Source organism: Neopsephotus bourkii, unplaced genomic scaffold (genome assembly GCF_033783945.1).
Source record: "Neopsephotus bourkii isolate Nb327-2 ecotype Australia unplaced genomic scaffold, CSIRO-AGI_Nbou_v1 NB_1723, whole genome shotgun sequence".
Classification (NCBI taxonomy): Eukaryota; Metazoa; Chordata; class Aves; order Psittaciformes; family Psittacidae; genus Neopsephotus; species Neopsephotus bourkii.
The window spans coordinates 141,733-160,791 of record NW_026902197.1 but is presented as its reverse complement, the minus strand read 5'-3'; the positions used below and the strand labels follow the sequence as shown (position 1 = coordinate 160,791).

At 48.3% G+C, this 19,059-nt stretch overlaps 1 protein-coding gene across 2 annotated transcripts in view; it reads left to right on the top strand.

Annotated features, from left to right (window-relative positions):
- Nucleotides 1–2,300: 2,300 nt before the first annotated feature.
- UACA (uveal autoantigen with coiled-coil domains and ankyrin repeats) overlaps nt 2,301–19,059 on the top strand; it is a 31,421-nt gene continuing 14,662 nt past the window's right edge. The window contains exons 1-5 of one of the 2 annotated variants that reach the window (XM_061376606.1): nt 2,301–2,448; nt 16,434–16,567; nt 17,056–17,148; nt 18,096–18,156; nt 18,725–18,782. In XM_061376606.1, the coding sequence (XP_061232590.1) occupies nt 2,392–2,448; nt 16,434–16,567; nt 17,056–17,148; nt 18,096–18,156; nt 18,725–18,782 (403 nt within the window). In that variant the 5' untranslated portion in view covers nt 2,301–2,391. Of the gene's footprint in view, nt 2,449–12,231; nt 12,568–16,433; nt 16,568–17,055; nt 17,149–18,095; nt 18,157–18,724; nt 18,783–19,059 lie in introns of those variants that run through there. The other variant, XM_061376607.1, reaches the window with a different exon arrangement.

Below are 19,059 nucleotides of genomic sequence, written 5' to 3'. Positions count from 1 at the left end.
GTGAGAGCGTACTGCAGAGTAAGCGAGGATGCATCTAGCTAATAGCAGAGAGGGGATGGGACATGGAGAGGGGTGAGGTAGTGGGAACTACACGCCAAGAATGTGAACAGCAGCAGCTTGAATCAATTGGAGACCAAAGAGAGGAATCTGGGGAAAAAGGCTGTAGTAGATGTGTCCAGAACCAGGGACCAGTCCTGGTGCTGTGGCCTGAGGCAGATCATAGACATGTGCATGGACTGCAGGGCTATGGCCCTGCCTGGACTGGGCAGTCCCAGGTGGGAGATGCAGTGTGTGCTGTGGAGGCAGTGAGATGAGCTGGGATCCCTCCTGCATCTGCCTGACCTGGATGCCAGTCAAATGTGCAAGTCAGCCCCTAGTAATTCAACGTGAAACATCTTGTTCCTGCGCTGACACGTGCGGCGCTGGGGCTGGCTGATGGTGTTCAGATAGGGAGCTTGATGCTTCAACAGCGCGGAAAACAGGGGAGGCTCCACTCTGCTTGCTTTACCCTGCACAGGGGTGGCCAGGGAGAAACACGGGGTGGCTGGAACCAGCTTCCCCCCCATCCACCCGGCAGGAGGAAGCTGGTTCCTGAGGTTGATGCTGTCCTCTTCTGCAGCCTCCAAAGAGCAGAGACCAATGTGTGATTGTGTGGGGACAGGGAATGGCTCTGGAACTGGTGAGCACTCAGAGGCAGCTCCTTGAACTGACATTATAGCGAGGAGTCACTGCTTTCCCTTGTCCTGGAGTGACTCAGGAGGAGCTTCCTTTAAACAGCATAAATATGGTGGAAGGAGGAGAAAGCTCCTGAAAGCTTGGTCCTGAGAGTTCCTATTTTATAAAGCTGCAACTTTCAGCAATGAAACCTCATTTTTAACAAGCCAGCTCTTTCTGTGACAGCTCGTTGGGCAGTGGTTCCGACCCCAGCACCTCAGACCAGTCCATGTGCCCCAGGCGGGGCTGGGGCTCAGCTCTGCGCCTGGATTCCTGAGTGGACACGATCACTGCTGGCTCACGTCTGTGCACATCCCCAGCAAACACCTTCGGAGGAGCTGTGCCTTGGGTGCGCTCAAGGAACTGGTTTTCAGCTCGGCACCTTCGGCCAAAGGGATCCCATTGCCACGGGTGGAAACAACGGGGAGGGTCCTGATGCCACCCGCTCCAAGCTGCTGCTGTCCCTTAACCCCCCCGTGTCACTGCGGTCTGTGCCAGGCGGGGCGGGATTCCTGTGTCAGCAGTGACGGTGGCCGCGCCAGGCTCGAAGGGGCTGGCTGCATGGCAGGGGTGCTGAGCGGTGCCAGCCCCTGCTCTGGTGCTGGCCCTTGGCAGCGCAGAGGCATCCCGGGGGGAACGGAGGCGGCTCCCGGAAGGACAGAGGCTGCCGTAAGCGCGGCTCCCGGGGGAGAACCCCGCACCCGTTGCCTGGCGTTGAGAGCAGGAGCATCTGAAGAGCTCACCGCTGGATTTCATCCCTTTTAGGTGGGGTTTGGAACCTATGGGATTTCGGTGCTTCCCGGTGCCCCTGGTGTGCACGGAGCTCCGCTGTGTGTTTAAAGACAGTTCTCTTTCCCTCTAACAGGTCACCCATAGGGAAACCCCGGTGTCTGAGCACACATCTTACCTGGACTGGTTAAAACGCAGGGGACATGAGCTCTGCCTGCATTAGACACACCGAGTAGCTCAAACCCAGCCGCAGCGAGCAGGGCTTTAGAGCTTCAACACAGCCCCCGGGTTGGAATGAAACGGTCTCAAACCCCGCCTGACCCCAGAGCCCCCGGCGCCGGCTGCGGTGTGAGGCAGGGCTCTGAGTACCGAGCGGGACAGGAGATGCTCCACAGACCTGGGGCCGAGCAAAGCGGCCTCCCAAGCAGCGGCCTGCCCCCCTCAGACCTCCCTTCCACGGCAGGGACTTCATTTCACTGCTTCGGGCGCTGCCTCTGCTCAGCTCGTGGATAAACACCTCCTCTGTTAACAGGGAGGATGTTTAATGGGGCCGCCCCTCAGGGACCCCGTCGTGGCCCCGCAGGCCCCGCCACCTCTCTATGGTACCCCCGGGGTCCCCCCCGACCCGCCCCGTGCCTCTGCCCCGCCCGCGGCGCGCCCCCTGCCGGGTGGGCGGTGCCGCACGGGTAATAGCGACTCCGCCACGCCGCTCCTGCCACACCCCCCTCAGGCGGGCTTTAAAAGGAGGAAGTCCCTCCCCTCGCTGTTCCGCCTCGTGATTGGCCGCAGTGCCCGCGCGGGAGGGTGATGATTGGCTGTGGAGTCCCGGGTGGGCGGGGCGATCCGATAGAGGTGCCGCGGCTGGCCAGAGCCGCCCCGTCCCGGCCGTGGCGGCGGCGGGTGCGCGTCGGGGCCGTTTCGCGGCCGCCCCCCTCCCAGGGCCGCGCCATGAAGAGCCTCAAGTCCCGCCTGAAGAAGCACGAAGCGGTCATCGGGGGCAGCACGGTGGGTGCCGGCGGGGCCGGGCCGGGGAAGCGTGGGGGAGAGTTCCACCCCCGCGGGGCTGCGGGCCCGGGGCTCCTGTGGGAGGGAAGGCGGCCGGGCCCTGTGGGGTTGGAGCGGTGGGGCCGGGCTCTGTGAGCGTGCAGCTCCGGGGAGGGGTGGGCTGGGGCGGGGGGCTCGGTGGGGGGGTCCCTGGGGTCCGAATGGAGCGAGCCCTGGGCAGGCGTGGAGCAGGGTCCCAGGGGGTGAGGGAGGGCGGGGAGCCCCGGGTGGGCTCTGCGGGGTGTTGGGGATGTCCCAGCGCTGGTCTGGGGGAGAGCGTGCCCCAGCCTGGCGCCAGGCTCCTGCTCAGGCTGCCCGGGGTGACCGGTGGCTCGGGAACCAAGCAAACCGCGTTCCGGCTGCCGTCGGCTCTGCTGTCTGGCCCGGCAGACATTAACACCTTCCCCTCCACCCCGTGAGAGCCTTGGAGCCGGTGTGAGCTCCGGCTGGCAGCCTGCCCTGGGGCTTGCCGAGGTACGTGTGCACGGCATTGCCAGGAGCTCGTTCAACATCAGTGATTTCTGTGGCAAAATCGGAGCCAGTCTCCCAGCGCACAGGAGGAGGATTTGCTTAGGAAGCACTCAGAGTGGCTGGTGACTTTACACACTTGGGATTTGTGAGCATCCAGTCTAAAACTGGGTCTGGGGGAGCTGCAGCCCCTGGAAACCAGGTACTGTTGTGATGGCGCAGATGGCTGTGCCTTGTTCTCGGTGGCTTCCAAAACTCAGAGCAGTGTTAACAGGCTTTAAAGGGTTTTATTGGTTTTCTTTTTCACTTCATTCATCTCTGCCGATGGCCTCAGATGAGAGAGGTCTTTGTAACCGAAGGAAGCTGTACTCGGAAATAACTGTGTGGTAAATCATCTCTAATTGCGACCTCTCAGTAAATCCTTCCCTGGCAGTCTGCTGGGGCAGTTGCACTCCGAAGCTTACTGCTGTCTGCTAACCTTGCCGCTGGCTACACTGAATAGCAGAAAAGGGCAGGTTAATATGATACACTGACTTTTATCAGTCCTCTCTTAATATATTAGCTATCTCTGAAATCCTCCTGCACGTTTGTCTTGGATCTGAAGCTATTACTTGAGTATAATAGCTCATTTGAAAGATATGTAGCTACTCAGGCTCGTAAACTGCTGACCAAACCCCTCTGACAAGATGACAGCTCCTGTGGAAGCATCACTGTGCCCAGCACTTCCCTGTGCAGGGGAGTGATTCACGAGGCTGTTATGATAATTTGTAGTGTGGAGACTGGCGCTGGGTTATGTTATTCTTTAGCTGTCCTATACTTTAGAACTGTTTATTAGTTTAGAATAAGCTTACACTAATTAACTGTGGACAAACAGATCCCTATTTGTGTCTGAATAGGCATGGGGATCTTTTACTTGATAGGGGAAAGCTCAACAGGCTTTCCTTTCAATGGAGGTTTGAGCAATCTTAATACTTGTAAGGGCTGAAGGTATTTTAAAGAAATCTCTATTTCAGTGAGTTCCCATGAAATGCTTCCTTACCCTCTTTATTGCTTATTTTGGTTACATGATCACTGGCTCGTCAAACACCAACTTAAAACATACTATACGGGGGAGGGGAAGACTTCACACCCATGGGTGGGTGTTAATAGTGAGGCTGAAGGGGGGTGATGGGGTGAAGCTGGGTCTGTGTTTGGAATTGCTGGGGAAGGAGAAGTGGGTGGGGATCCTGCCAGCGGGAGCCGCAGGGATCCTGCTGGAAATCCAGCCTAAAAGAGTTCCCTGTTTGAGAAATTCTTCCCTCCCTCCTGTCCCCACCCAGTGCTATTTCCTGGGGGGTGGAGAGAAACTTAATCCCTTCATTGTGCCTCCGAACGTTTTCCTCCAGGTTAAGGTAGTTCTGTGTCCTCTCTCTTCCACTGTCAGACATGGCTTTGCCTGTCTTGTGGTGGAGGGGAGCCACGAAAAGCAGCAGAAAATCAAAGTGATAGTTATTACCAATTCCACAAGTCTCCAGAATGTTGTGTCTGAAGATGGAATGATCTGGTTTTGCCAACTCCAGCTGGCTGGGGGGGGCCTGGAAAATAATCTGTGCAGCCTGTTTGGTGTCTTCAGTGCTCTGAATAGTGAGAGAAGCGTTTGTCGTTTGCAGCAGTGTGGGCTGGGAGCTTAAATATCAGATTCTGTGGGGCACAAAGCCTTGAGGGCATGGTCCTCATGTTGGATCAGAGGTGATGCCTCATGCACCAGTATTTACAAGGTAGATTTTAATTACCATAGTCCTGTTGGGGTGGCCATGGCAGTGTGTGCTGCTGCTGCTTCTGCGAGTCCAGAATACGTGCTGAATGCATGCAGAATCCTGCCCTTTGAGGGTGCTGAGGCGCTGGCACAGGGTGCCCAGAGAAGCTGTGGCTGCCCCATCCCTGGCAGTGTCCAAGGGCAGGTTGGACACAGGGGCTTGGAGCAAGCTGCTCCAGTGGAAGGTGTCTCCCTGCAGAAGTGGGGGGGCTTCTGGCTGGCTTGCTTGAGGATGCTGCTTGCTGTGGGATACAGGATTCCTGGCAGTGCTTTGAGCAGGGCTGAAGCTGTGTCACTGAGCAGGTTGCATCTCTCTGGAGCTCTTTGCATCCTGAGTTAAGACATCAAAGGCAGAGCTGGTGCGAGCTGCACGTGTGCTTCCGAGATCAGCAGCACTGCCTGGAGCACCTGCAGGTAATGAGAATGAGCAGTAAAACCATGGAAGAACTTCCATCAGTCCTTTCTCCTTTGGGAAAAGTGATGTTGGGTTCTGTTTTAATTAAGAGAAACTGAACATCGTGTGTAATTAGCGGAAACCATTGTGTAAGAGACAAAGGTGGACATCTGAGCACTTGTCTTGGTATGAGGAGCTGTGGTTATTCATGTAATAGCTGAACAAGTTCTGGAGTGAAGTGGCAGATGAACTTGTTTAAGGTTGTGCTGTGTTTCAGTGGTGACTTTTCCTCTGTGTAAGGAGTGAAACTCTGTGGGTTGACCCAATATGCAATTAAACAGCTACTGTCAGCAGCAGAGGGCAGGTACCACCTCCTCATTTGACCTGACTCTTTCACTAAGTGAATGAAAGGATGCTGCTTGGGTCTGAATTGGCCCCTGAATCAGCAATGCTACATCTCTTTATGTACAGCAGAACAACTTCATTAACAATTATTTGTGTGGTGTGGAATACACATTACTTCATTCTTTCAGTTAGTGAAAAATAGGTGCTTGGTAACCTAGTTTTAACCAAAGATTCGGGATCACTTTTGTGTTGAGCTTCTTAAGCAGAAGACAGCTTGTGCTGCTGTTTGTAAACGAGCAAGGTTTCTGCGGTATTTTGGCGTTCCTCTGCCCTGGGCAAAGGCAGTGGTTTTGTCAGCCACGCCGATCACAGGGCTGTGATCCATCAGCAGGGTTTTCCCAGCATCGCTGCTGTTGGCCGGAGCAGAGTTGTTCTTCCCTCCCCTGCCCCTGTGTCTGCTGAGGGCAGCCTCGGGTAACCGGATGATGCCATCTTCAGGCAACGTGGCCACAACAAGTGCCACTAATATTCAAATGGCAGATACTAGGCTGGCCCTGGTTACTCTTCAGAGTCTGTTTGGGTTCCAGGAAGCTTTATTAAGGCTCCTGGTAATGTGTGTGTTCCTTGGAAAAACAACTTTGAGATTCATTTGCATTTCAAGGGAATTAGGGCTTGTTTGTGTGATGTTTGTGGCTGATGTTGGACAAACAGGAGGTCAGGCAAGGCAGTTTGTGGCTCAGCAGAAGCCTTGTGCAGCAGCCTGTTTCCAGGTGCGCTGTGATTCTCAGGCTCCTCTGACAGGGAGCATTTATCAATGCAGTTCACTTTGGAATGCAGCTATTACAAATGTTTTCAAGCCGGGAGGAATGCCTGTGTGCAGGTTCAATACCCTTGCTGGTTTGCAGGCATAGTTCTGCAGATAAAGCTGGCTATCTGGTTTGAGTTCATCTGACCTTTTGCTCAGATACAACTTCTGTAGTACTCTGCCAGTGTTTAAATATTGATATTTATCAGCAAGCAAATGCTTATGGTGTTGGAGGGGACTGGACTTGTCTCCATACTGTCATTACTGAATGGTGACCAGACGGGATTGAGTCAAGCTATAATGTGGTATTCCTTTCCCCATACATATGTGCTTGAGGCTGCTTCCTGCTCCAGGAATGGAACAGTCATGTTGTGTTTCATCCCCCCTAACACTTTCTGCTCCTTTGTTATTAACAAATGGAAGTAAAATCAATCAGTCCTCACCGGGGAGCCCATAATTTCAAGCTAACGCCTGGCCTCGCTGCCCGAGGAAGGGCTGTGTGCGATCTGCTTTCAGTGCAGACAAAGGCAGCTGGACTCTGACCTGCTGCTGCTTTCTCCCTGCTTAAAGGGGAAATTCATCCCCCAGGCATACTCCAGTGTCAGGGGCAGCGCTGGGCTGCAGCAGGACCTGGGCTCTGGGGCTCCCTCCTGTTTTGTGCTGAAAGCTGCGATGCTCTTGTTGCTGTAAAAGGGTGCAATGTACTTTGGGGTGTGCAAGTCTGGCCCCACTTACCTTAAGATGTACTTAACAATCTGTCTTAAGAGCAGCTGCAAAGCCACTGGTTCGTTTCCAGAGCACAGAGCTCGTTCTGGTCGGTTCTATTAGTGTCCAAGCTGGTCTGTATCTCAGGGCTGAGACCTTGAGGATGGTTTATCAGAAAGGGCACTTGAGTTCTGTGCTGGCAATGAGACAGGAGGAGGTTGTTCAAAGCAAAACAGAAAATACCTTCAGTCGTTTTAGCAGACTTTGCCTCCTTCAGGAGCTGTGTGTGGAGCTCTTCTGACACTTCCACTGCAGCGCATATGCTGTTGGAGTTGGTGCTGGTCATTATTCCTCCTAACTTTGTGGAAAGAGCAACACCGGGTTTGCTGCTCGGGACATGTTGCTCTTTGCAGACAGAAATGTGTTCTTTGAGATTTGGAGCCTTGGGACTGTTTGACATGTCACAGGGAGAGATAGAAGAAGATTTGAATACTCTTGCTAATTAGTAATTAGCTCTTACAGGGCTATGCTAACTTGTACGGGGGAGGGTAAGAACAGGGTGAAGTCAGCAGTGGTTGAGGTTATAGAAGGTTACTGTTTGTTTTGCTTCAGTCTGTTCGTTAGGAGTAAATTACCTGGATTAATTACAGGCTACAGTTACCTTTAAAGCAGCACAACTCTTGAATGCATTCTTGGCAGGAAGCTTTTGAGCAGTGCAGACCCAGAGCAGTCTTCAGAAGGCTGATGGCTTTGATTGTTTTGAGCCTTGCCCACTCCATAATGTGCAGTGACTTTTCATGATGGAGAAGTTGCAGTAAATGAGGTGATAACAGTGTGCTGCCTGTGGGAACCTGTGGATGAAACAAGAGCCTTGTCCTTGCTCTGTTTTCCCTTATGCAGACTAAACAGTGCATCTTATTGTGCACTTTCAAACTCCAACACATTTGTGTGAATACAGACACATCCTGATAACTTATGTTTATAAAATATAAAATGCTGTTCGTTCCCCAACTGACCTAATGCTTCCCCAGACTTGGAGTGTGCAGTGCCTGTCTAGGCAGCTGCTGATAAGCACAAGTTGATAAGGTAGATGGATATTGGCTGATGTGTGCCTGTACCTTGGGGGAAGCTGTGTGTGGGGAGTACCTGTACAAGAACAGATTGGTTAGTGTAACTTAGCCTTTCATTCTGTCAGCCTGTGCACGTTTTAACTAAATCAAACCACTTCAAAAGCAGCTGTCCCAGGGTGTGTCTGTTCTGACCTTGGTTTGAGCACAAATGTACCCTGACCTCTGTGGAAAGAGCAGGAAAACTGAACCTTGCGGATGGAGAGATGTGCTGGGTCTGCCCTTATCCTGCTCGCCTTGCTGGGTGACACGGCTATGTTTGCAGAGTCACTCTGCCTTGCCAACGAGTGTCTTTCTCTGTAGGAAAACTGCATGAGACCTGACCTGGGGAACAATATCTTGGGATAAAGATGGGCCTAAAATTAAGAATTCTGTGTCTGTTCTCTGCCAAGGAGGGTTCTATCTCATGGTCTTCACAGAGCTCAGAAACTGCAGCTTGCAGAGAATCCCAGGTCAAAGGGAGCTCAAGGACCATCTGGTTCAGCCTTTCCAGGCAAAGCACGACCTAGACTGGATGTCCCATCTTCACCCTGTGCAGCTGAACCTTAACAGTGTCCGGTGCTGGGGAGTCACCTCTTCCCTGGGCAGATTATTCCAGTGGCTGGTTGTTCTCATCGGGAAAACTTTTCCTCTTGTGTCAGTTGGAATCTTTCCAGGAATAACTTGAGCTCATCACCTCTCATCTTTTCCGTGTGACCCCTTGTAAAAAGGGAGTCTTCTTTGTAGCCGTCCTTTAAATGCTGGAACACAGTGATAAGATCTCCCCGACCCTTCTTCTCAGGTTTAGAACTGTTTCCATAAATTATGATGTTAGTGCTGTTGCCTGGAGAGCTTTTAGGACCATTCATTTGTGAGCACTCGCTGTGGGTGGTGATGGGCAGCGCATTACCAGAGCTCTTTGCTCCCAGTGATTTATGTGCTTATGTCACCCGCTAATGGCATTAGAGGAGGACGTGTCCCGTTGGGGTTTCGTTAATAGGATTATGGGCTGGGCAGCAGCGCCCAGGAGCTGTGCTCACTTTCACAAGTTCATGTCAGCTCCCAGGCTGAAAGGTGTAAGAGCAGCTTTGGATTCCAGCTGATGTTTCTGCAGTGAGCTGGGCGGCTGCTGAAGCTTGCCCATGCTCTATCTATAAGCTGTTTATGTCATTACTGTTGCAGCTACGTGGCCAAAAGTGCGTGGAGACTCTGGATGAGCAGTTCGGGCTCAGGTGGATGCTTCCTGAGCAATACTGTTTCAACAGCAAGTTAACTTGTCACAGTATTTTTCACTGCAACATGTAGCCCTGTGTTTCTTGCATCCCTGGCCCTGTGTTGCTTTTTAAAGTGCACCGAGTGTATTCTCAGATGATAACTAGAAACATCTCCACTTGGTGGCCTGAGGACTCTTGTGAGCTCCTTTCCGGCTGCTGTCATTAAAGGGTATTGGGGATTGCTTTCCAGAGGCTTTCAGGTTGGAGTCCTCATTTGCCTGTCCTTTTTGGGCTCCATAACCCCAGTATTCTCTCCTCTTGTGTCTTGGGATCACTTCTAAAGCACTGTCCTTGCTCTGAGTTATTTGTGGGGGGCACCAGGGTGTGTGGTGTCTGTGCAGTAAATTCTGCACGCTTCAGGACACTACCTGCTCCTCTTCTGGTTGAGAGAGAGAAGATCCTGGTAGTTTCAAGCTCAGATTCCCTAGGCATGCTGCTGTGTTTATTGGTAAATACATATCCTGTAACCATACTAAACTTCAAAGGTTAACTCCACTTCCCTGGCTGTCAGCAGTGTACAAATGTGTGTTTTCTGTAGCCTGTCAGAGCTACTCCTGCTGGTATCACCCCGTGGCTTTCGCTGCCAGCCTTCGTGTGTCCTTTCACTGCTGTTGGTAGCACTAGAACATCTTGCTCAGTGAGAGCAATTAGTGGTACCAAACATGCCCTGAGTGTAAATACCTCTGTTGGCTATTGCTAGTGCTCTCAATGCTCTCATCTTTAAATACTTAATTGTAATGATGGCTGAGAGCAGACTTGTTTTTGAAGGCTGTAATTTAAAGAGTGTCCTATAAATGTTAAGTCTGAACTGTTCTATAGAGTCAAAAAACAACTGAGAGTGATGTTTATCTGCTGCCTGAACTGGTGCTGGTAGAGAGTGTTGCTGTGCACACGGTGGGAGGACGTAGTAATTGTGATGTGGTGGTCCAAAGAGAACTGCAGGTAGATGAAGTAGCTTGACTTCTGATCTGCTAAATACCTGGTAAGATAAGGGGTTTCAGGCTCAGAGAATAGAAGTAGATAATGGTTCATGAAACGTTTAGCAAAGCTCTACAGTTCCTTACTAAAGGGTGCCGAGGATGCTAAAAGCTGACTGGACTTGAGCAAAAACTGGGTAATAAAGCACTTCATTCAGAAATACAAAGCATGTAGGTAGAATCCCTCCAGCCCAGGAAGCTTAAATCATTTACTGAAAGTGAGGAGAGCACTGGGAGAAGTGTTCTGTGCGTGTTCAGTTGATGTTCTCTCTGTGCATGCTGCTGTGAATGTGTCTCTGCATCACTCCCGAAGGCACTGCGGTCCCAGATGGATGCACAGAGTGCGTGCAGACACCCAGAGTGTCTGCTTCATACACAGCCCTCAAAGTGAGAGCACACCAGGTACAAGCTGATAGGAACAAGTACTGCTTTTGAGCTGAGCAGCATGGTGCAGATGGGGTGCTCCCTTATCTGTGGAGACCTGAAGTTGGGAAGAATTCCTGTCAAGCTGAGCTTGGGAAAAAGGTAACAGCAAATAAGCAATACTGGCCTTAGTTAAGCCCATGGTGTGTCTGGCAATTCAGCACTTTGAGATCTGCACTGCTGGTGAGTCTGGTGATACATAAAGGGGCTGCAAGAAAGCTGAAGAAGGGCTTTGGACAAGGGCCTGTAGGGACAGGCCAAGGGGAATGGCTTGAACCTGCCCGAGGGGAGACTGAGCTGAGCTCTTAGGCAGAAGCTCTTCCCTGTGAGGGTGCTGAGGCGCTGGCACAGGGTGCCCAGAGAAGCTGTGGCTGCCCCATCCCTGGCAGTGCTCAAGGCCAGGTTGGACACAGGGGCTTGGAGCAAGCTGCTCCAGTGGAAGGGGTCCCTGCCTGTGGCAGGGATTGGCACCGGATGGGCTTTAAGGTCCCTTCCAACCCAAATGAGCCTGGGATTGTGTTCCTCAGACAGAGTGAGTTTGTGCAAATATGAATGAATGATTTAAAGCATCTTCCCTGAGAAGATCCATTTATTGGATCCCTCCCAGTCTCGTGTGTGTGGTTTCCCTGCCTGTGCACCGTGTTTCTCTTCTGCAGACTAAACAGCAGGTTGCTTGTCACGCTGACCTGGTCCTCTAAATATTGCACTGGGGAGACCTCCATTTGAATCTCAAACTTGTGAAGGCACACTCGGCATCCTCCTCCTGTTAATCATTATGCTGTCTCGTGAATGTTTTCACAGCCTCTGCGACTCCTCTCCTAGAACATGCTGGGAGACAGACTGGCAGCAGCAGTAAACTGAAACCGGGTTCTATTCGGATGGGTTTCAGTGCTCGAAAAGGAGGATTTCTTTTAAAGCAAAGGCATGTGTGTTTTCTAATTTAAAATGGGTTACATTTCTGTCGCAATAGGCTCATGCATTCCATCTGCTCTGCGTTGTAACTGTCTGAAGTCTGATCCTGCGTCTGGTCTCGGCTTTGTGGAATAGGAAAAAATTACTCCTGCGAGTATTTCGGTCCTCCTGTGTTATTAGTGGTGCTAAGCATGACCTTCCTTAATGTCAGTGGACACTTAATTTGACTAACGTGTTTGTTATTTCAGAGAGAGCCTTTGCATGTCTGCAGATCATAACAACACTGTAGTACAGCTTCCTGCGTGCTTGTCTCATTAGTTAACATGAAATCTCAATGCGTTACTCAGTGCAGGAGCACGCGGGGAATGTATTAATAGCGATTGCTTTCTATCACTTGGCTATCAAGTACTGCACTATCAGAAATAGATCTGGGCTGATGAGACTGTCTACGCATTGTTTACAAGATATTTCGGGTCTGGGCAACATTTACTTGTGAGTCTGAGTCACTTGAGCAGTCTGTTGCAACTCAGAAACAGAGGGAGGCTCTGCCAGGGCTCTCCTGGAGCAGGCAGCTGGACCACGGAGGGCTCCATCAGCCCCTAGCCCGGGTTTCTGCAAGAGTTATGAAGTCTGAAGATGATCCTGAGGATGGGGAAAACTTACATGAGGATCCAAGTGAAGTGAAGGATGGAGCAAGATGAATTCAGGGCAGAGGAGAGAGCACGTTTCTCCAAGCAGCCTGCTTGAACTCTGCCTTAGTGCTTTGTGAGCTGCCCTGGGTTGTAACTTGATGTGAGATAAACTGATTGCTCCTGGCAGCGGGACGCTGTGGGTTTGATGATGACTTGTTGGTTTTCTTGTGCTGCTAAAGACACAGTAGGTATCCTGGGTTTCACATCAGTGGCAGCAGTTTGCAACTGCAAAAATGCAAAAGCTTGAGTTTTGTAACTGGCAGTTTCTGTTTAATTAATGTGTAATATGTGTCTTTAACAACTTGTCCTGTGAGGAATTTTCCTTGAATGTGAGCTGTTTTGGTGGCAGTATTTGATTTAGTATTCGTAGGAAATGGTACGATTTACTTACGTGTTGCAACCAAAGGGGGGGAACCCATTAAAATGATGATTTATTTAAATACTGCTCTTATTCACCTGAAGCTTTATGAAATGGGCTCAAGGAATAGCTGGTGAAGGGGTTTCTGCAGATCTACATGAGCTTTTGCTAGCAGGTGTATGCGGTAAGTGTGGAATGTGGTGCTCTAAAGCCAGTAGCAAACATGCAGGATGTGATCCCTTCCCTCCAAGCATGTGGAGTGTGTCACATGCAAAAGAATTCCGAGGTACAGAGCTTGGTGCTCGGTATGTGCAGTTCCCAAGGTATTTAATATAAAACCTAAACCTTGCCCAAGTTATCTTGGCAGAGGAGGCTTTGGTGGAGGCTCCAGGGAATTCTGCTTCCCTGGCACTGTGTGAGAGCAGTAACGTCATGGTGCGATGCTGCATTACACCGAGCAATCTGGCTTGGCTTTTAACCTAATGCATGTTTTCATTGATTGACAGATGGGTTCTGTACTTTGCTGAATAACACTGGGGCTTGTAATTACATTAGCTGTCTATTTTTACTGCTTCAGGTCACTTTTAGCATGTATTGTACTGAATAAGTGATTGCTATGGCTTCATGATTAGTGTAATCTTTCTTTATCATGAGGATGGGGAATAGGGGTAATAATGGTTACAGCTCTGTTATATGAATCATTCTAGAGGCTGGTAATGGGGTTTTGGTGCTCCTGTTTTCTGTATGTCCTCTTTTGCCTAGCAAAGCTTGGCTCTGGTGCAAGGTGAGACCTTGCACAACTCTGGGCTCTGTCCACTGACAACTGTCCATGTCATTGGCACTGTTCTTTGTGGATCTTCCGGACTTTATTATGTTAAATCCTGGAAGATGTTGGTCTTTTCTGGTAGCAAAGCCATAAGGGGAATACAGGTCTGTCTTGATGGAATGTCACTATTTATTTTTAACATGAAAATTATACAGTTCTGGGGGTCTTTTAATCTGTTCTTCTAGTTTTCATATGATGACTGTGAAGGCTGTTGAATAGTAGGTTTAGAACTTTAAGGAGGCAGAGGAGGGTGTTATGATGAACCCAGCATGAAGGTCACAGCGTTGATGGGCTGCTTTCTCACTGCAAGAAACAGAAGTGTTTTCAGCTGCTCTATTATGGAAATGATTAGGTTTATCAGTTTTAATGTTCTTTGTTCAGTGAGGTGTGGAACTTCTGATCCACAGTGATAAGTGACTTCATGCACCTGCAGGCTGCCTGTGTCTCACTGTTATCAGTAAATTCTTCTGCTGTGTACAGTTATATTTGAATATAATATTCCCTCATAAGCCTTTTTCTTCTGTTAAAAGCTTTGTGCATACCAAGTCATCAGTGTCCAGCTTGGCTGTGAGGTTTCTGTCATGGAACAGAATTTCCTGAAGAGTATAAAGCCATTCAGAAGGGGGGTTTGGCAATGAGGCAAAGCAGCTCCGTGTTTTAGGGTGGGATGCTTGGCCTGGGGCTCGAATCTCTGCATTTGAAGTAAACAAGGAGAAAGTGAGGGGTGAGGAATGTCTGAGGCTAGATGTGCAGTGGTCTATTTATAACTGACTCGTGCTTCCTCTGCACTCTACATTGCTTTGGTAATTGCAGGCAATTTAAAGCTATAAACTTTGAGTTTCTTTCCTCAGCTCAATTGATGTTCATCTCTTGACTAACACACTTCGGTAAATTTTGCCCAGTGGAGCAGTCTGACACAGGAAAAGCTGTGTCCTGTCATGTATTTTTAGCACCTCCATTTGATGTTAACATCTGAAACCTGCTTTGGGACGTAATGGAGCTGGTTCAGGTCTACTTTTAAGACTGGCCAAATTGAGTGAGTTGTTATGAAGTACCTTTCTGTGCTGATGGCATGTGTGTACCTATGATGACTCGCAGCACTTCAGCATTCAGCTTTGTGGAGTGCAGGTTTGGGGTCTCAACTGTATCAGATCTGAGGCATGTGAAGCACAGGGGTGTGAAGGGATGCTCTTCCTGGCAGCATCCTGTGGGTTGGTGGAATGGGAAGCAGCAGCAAACTGCATCCTGTGAGTGGATGGAAGCCTGTGCTGAGGAAAAGCAGGAAGCGGGTTGTGTGAATGGGCAAGGTGAAAACTGGGCTCTGCCTTTTGCTTTTCATTGGTTTTAGTTAGGTGTTGGACGTGAAAACCAGTGTGACTTCAGGAAAGCTGGAGCCTCAGCTGTTCTTGATAAATCTGAACAAATTTAGAGGGCTAAATTTAGTACATATTTCATGTCTTGCTGAATCCATGAAACCAGTCTGCTGTTGATTGCACATTTCATAATGTCCTGCTTAAGTATCATACCAAGCTCACCTGTTGAGTTCTCCATGGTACTTTCACTATATATGGGTTGACAGGGGGAAAACTGTAGCAGCTGTGATTTATCTGCCCACTTCCTCATGAAATCACTTGTAATCAACACTGAAAAGCTGAGACTGAGGATGACTGCTTGGATTAGAAGCTGTTAGCAGTACTATTTTAGGCTCTGTTACTTGCAGTTACTGACTTATCTGTTCCTTTGTGATGCATCTTGTTTATTAATGTGTAAATTTTGAGGCATGTGCAGATATTTAATATGTGGAAGTGAAACATTTGATTGTCTTATTTAGCCTCTTGCAAGTCAAGTAACTGACAATAAGGATGAGCAGGAAACCCTCCTGTTTTCATTCAGTTAATGGAGTTAATTGCCTTGCTGATGTGAGAGCAGTTGATGTGCCTTCCCTGAAGGGCATGAGACAAAGAAGAGACAGCTTGTCAAATCTATAGCTGCTGTGGAGAAAAGGAGGGGGTAGTTCTTAATGTGCAGAGTGGAGAGATTAAACAGTGATCACTAGGCATTAGGAAAGATGCTCTCTGACACAGTGAAGGAAGGACTGAAGTGCAGGTCTCCTTGGGCACTCCACCATTCCTTCAATGGAGCTCTTGAGAGGTATTAAAGCACCAGGCTATAGGTGATGCTTGGGTGAGAGGGTTTAGTGTGAGGTGTCCCTGCGCATGGCAGGGGGCTTGGAACTTGATGATGTTAAGGTCCTTTCCAACCCTAACCATTCTATGATTCTATGCTGTGTGGGGCTCCCTCTCTGCATGACTTCTGAAGTCCCTTTTAGCCCCAGTGTGGGGTTCTTGAGATACTGCAAGTTGCTCTTCTCTGAACTGTGTACATGTACAAGTGCACATGGTAGCCCTTCTTGTGTTGAGTGAAGGCCTTAGTTCATCAGAGCCCTATGCAGCATGTATAGGAGAATGTATTTTTTGGTCAGAATGGAAGTATCCATGATGAGAGGAGAGAAAACAAAGATGCAGTGACAAGACAGCTATCCAGGCAGTTCTGTGTGGCACACAAAGGGGCTAGAAGGAGATGGCTGAAGGCAGCCTAATATGAGAAACCATCTGAAATCATTCATTTTGAAACGAGGGTAGGGAACTGCGGTGTGTGGCTTTAGTTTTAGGCCTACTAGACAGAGCAAAGAATGAGGAAAACAGAAGAGGTTTGATCCTCAAGGTCTCCTTTAGGATCAAAGCAGCTTAACCAGACAGTCTTGGAGCACTGTACATGCAATGCCAACAACCTGCCTTTCATTGCAATCCTTTAGTAGATCAATAGTGTACCATAAGCTCACTTGCTTTTCTGTTCTCTTACACAGCTGAACACAGACTGGAACAAATATGATGACAGGTTAATGAAAGCAGCTGAAAGGGGAGATGTGGAAAAGGTTTCATCAATCCTGGCCAAAAAAGGAGTCAGTCCCACCAAACTGGATGTGGAAGGGAGATCTGCGTAAGTAACTCCCAGTGCTCTAATAGTGGTGCTGGGAAGCCACTGAAGGCCAGTCAATTCCTAAATCTTGCTGCTGCTCTAAAACCTCTTCTTTTAATACATAAACCTGTGTAGTACATCATGTTAGATTAGAATCTCTTCCAGATTTGAATACCAGGTATCCAGAATGTGATGTTCTCATAAACAATCTTCACTTCAACAAGAAGATGAGTATTTAAATACTTGCTCTTGCCAGATTTGAATATTAAGGAGACTTGGAAGGCATATTGGTTTTTCTTCTGGGTCTCTGATTCAATGGTTACTTCTTAGGAAAACTATCTTGTTCCTTAAAGTAGTATCTGCAAGACTCTTGGCTGGATTTGGATGCTGTCCAGAGTTGGGTTTGTACTGTGTAATGATTTCAGTACACAGCTCTGATTTTTCTGGTTAATATTGCTATTTTTGTGTATAAACCAGATGGGTTTCAGCAAGGTATCTTCTATTTGCAGATTCCATGTTGTAGCATCAAAGGGAAATCTGGATTGCTTGAACACTATCCTTATTCATGGAGCTGATATCACAGCCACGGATGCTGCAGGTAGGTTTCCTTTTGCATTCCAGTGCAGCTTGCAACAGTTCTTGGCTTGGTTTTCGTTTTGGAGTAGAATTAAGCTGAGCTTTGCGATAGGGTTTTTTTCCTCCCTTCTGCAGCAATGATAGTGACTTGTTGCTGAGCTTTGAGGAAACTTATGTCCTGTCCTGTAAGTTATTGAGCTCTGCTACATTCATGAACTTGGGGTTTGTGCTGCTCTAGGTATATTCTCCAGACTCACTTGTGAGATGAGCATTTCTGCTTCAGAATCCAGTATATGAACAGTTCTAAGTGAATCTGTGTTCATTTAAATACTAAGTGTATTTCACTGAGCTTTGTGAAGTGCTGCACACATCAAGGATTGGAGCTAAATGATGTGATAGGTGTTTGGGCACCCATACTGAGCCCACCAAAATCCAGAGCATGGCTGTACTCCGTTCCTTTGGGATTTGCATGTGTGATATCAGAGTTTGTGTGAAGGTCTTGGGGAAGAGGTAATTAAAAAAGTGTTAATTTTGCCTTGGGTTATTTAATATGGCTAATGAATATTCTCCTATTTTAAGCTCCCGTAGCTGAAATAACCCAGCCTGCTCCTTTCATCAGCTTTGTAAATGCTTACGTGGAGTCATTTACAGTACTTTGAGATTAACTTCATTATAGACCTTGACTCCTTGGTTGCAGTTTCTCTAAAGCAAGAGAAGACTGTAAAAAATCAAGTAAATACAGAAGAGATGACCTGGCTATAGCACTGACAGAACTGAAGGGGGGCACAGGGACTGTTGTAGCTGAAATGATAATGCTTTAGTGACGTACAAATGAATGTCTTATGAATGATTCTTACAAGGTTAGTAACAGACTTCCTGAGAAGCAGCACAGGCATGTTGAACTTGTGTGTGGTGTTTCTAAATGCATGTTAACATAGATCCTGAGTTGATGTTGATTTCTGTTTTCAGGTAGAAATGCACTGCACCTCGCTGCAAAGTACGGGCACGCATTATGTTTGCAGAAGCTGTTGCAGGTACTGGAAATACAACTTCTGTGTTTTTATTCTTGAGAGGGGGAAAAGGTGCTCTTAATACACTTCATTAATGAAACAATACTGGGGGTTTGCCTTAGGTTTGTATGATGTTTATCTGCATTTATTCCTGGTCAGTTTGTGCTCATTTCAATATTTAGCTTTTAATGTGTTCTTCTCACCTTGTGCTTGTATGATGCATGTCTCGGTGCAGATACAAATGGCACATCTTCTGTGGAGTGCCAGAACTCATAGTGATATTGGTAGTGAAGGAGTCATGAAATCTTAGCCAGAGATTTTGAAACATAGAATAGCTGAAAGTGTTTGTGAAAAGTCAGTGTGGGATTGTGCATGGTTTTAATTTACTTCTACAACTCTTGATCAATGTATTGAGAGCATGGAAGTGCATGTACCTGTGGCTTTTTCTTTCGTGTACGTCAGTGTATTTGTAAACTACAAACACATTTTCTTCAATCGCTCTTTAATGCTTTAATTCAAACCTCAAAACATTTAATGTTTTGGAAGTGCAGTCTAAATCCTAAAGGATAACTGGGGTTGCTTATTTTAACAGTACAACTGTCCAACGGAGAATGTGGATCTTCAAGGAAGAACTGCTCTGCATGATGCAGGTAAAAGGCCTTGCTTTTCTGGTAACTGCAGTATGAAATCTGGGTTGAATGAAGGGATTAACTTTCAGATGGGCCAGATTCTTATCTTTTAGTTGTTGTGACTGTAGTAGGAGAAAATGTTTTATGCTGTCATTATATTTGTCCTCACTAGCAGCCTGTTAATGGTTTTAACAGGCTGTAGATCTGAGTCTCTTCTGGAGCCCATGAATTGTCTTGTAAAGTCTTAAGTATCCTGAGCAGTGTTATAGAGCAACGATGTTAATAGTTTGAGATACCT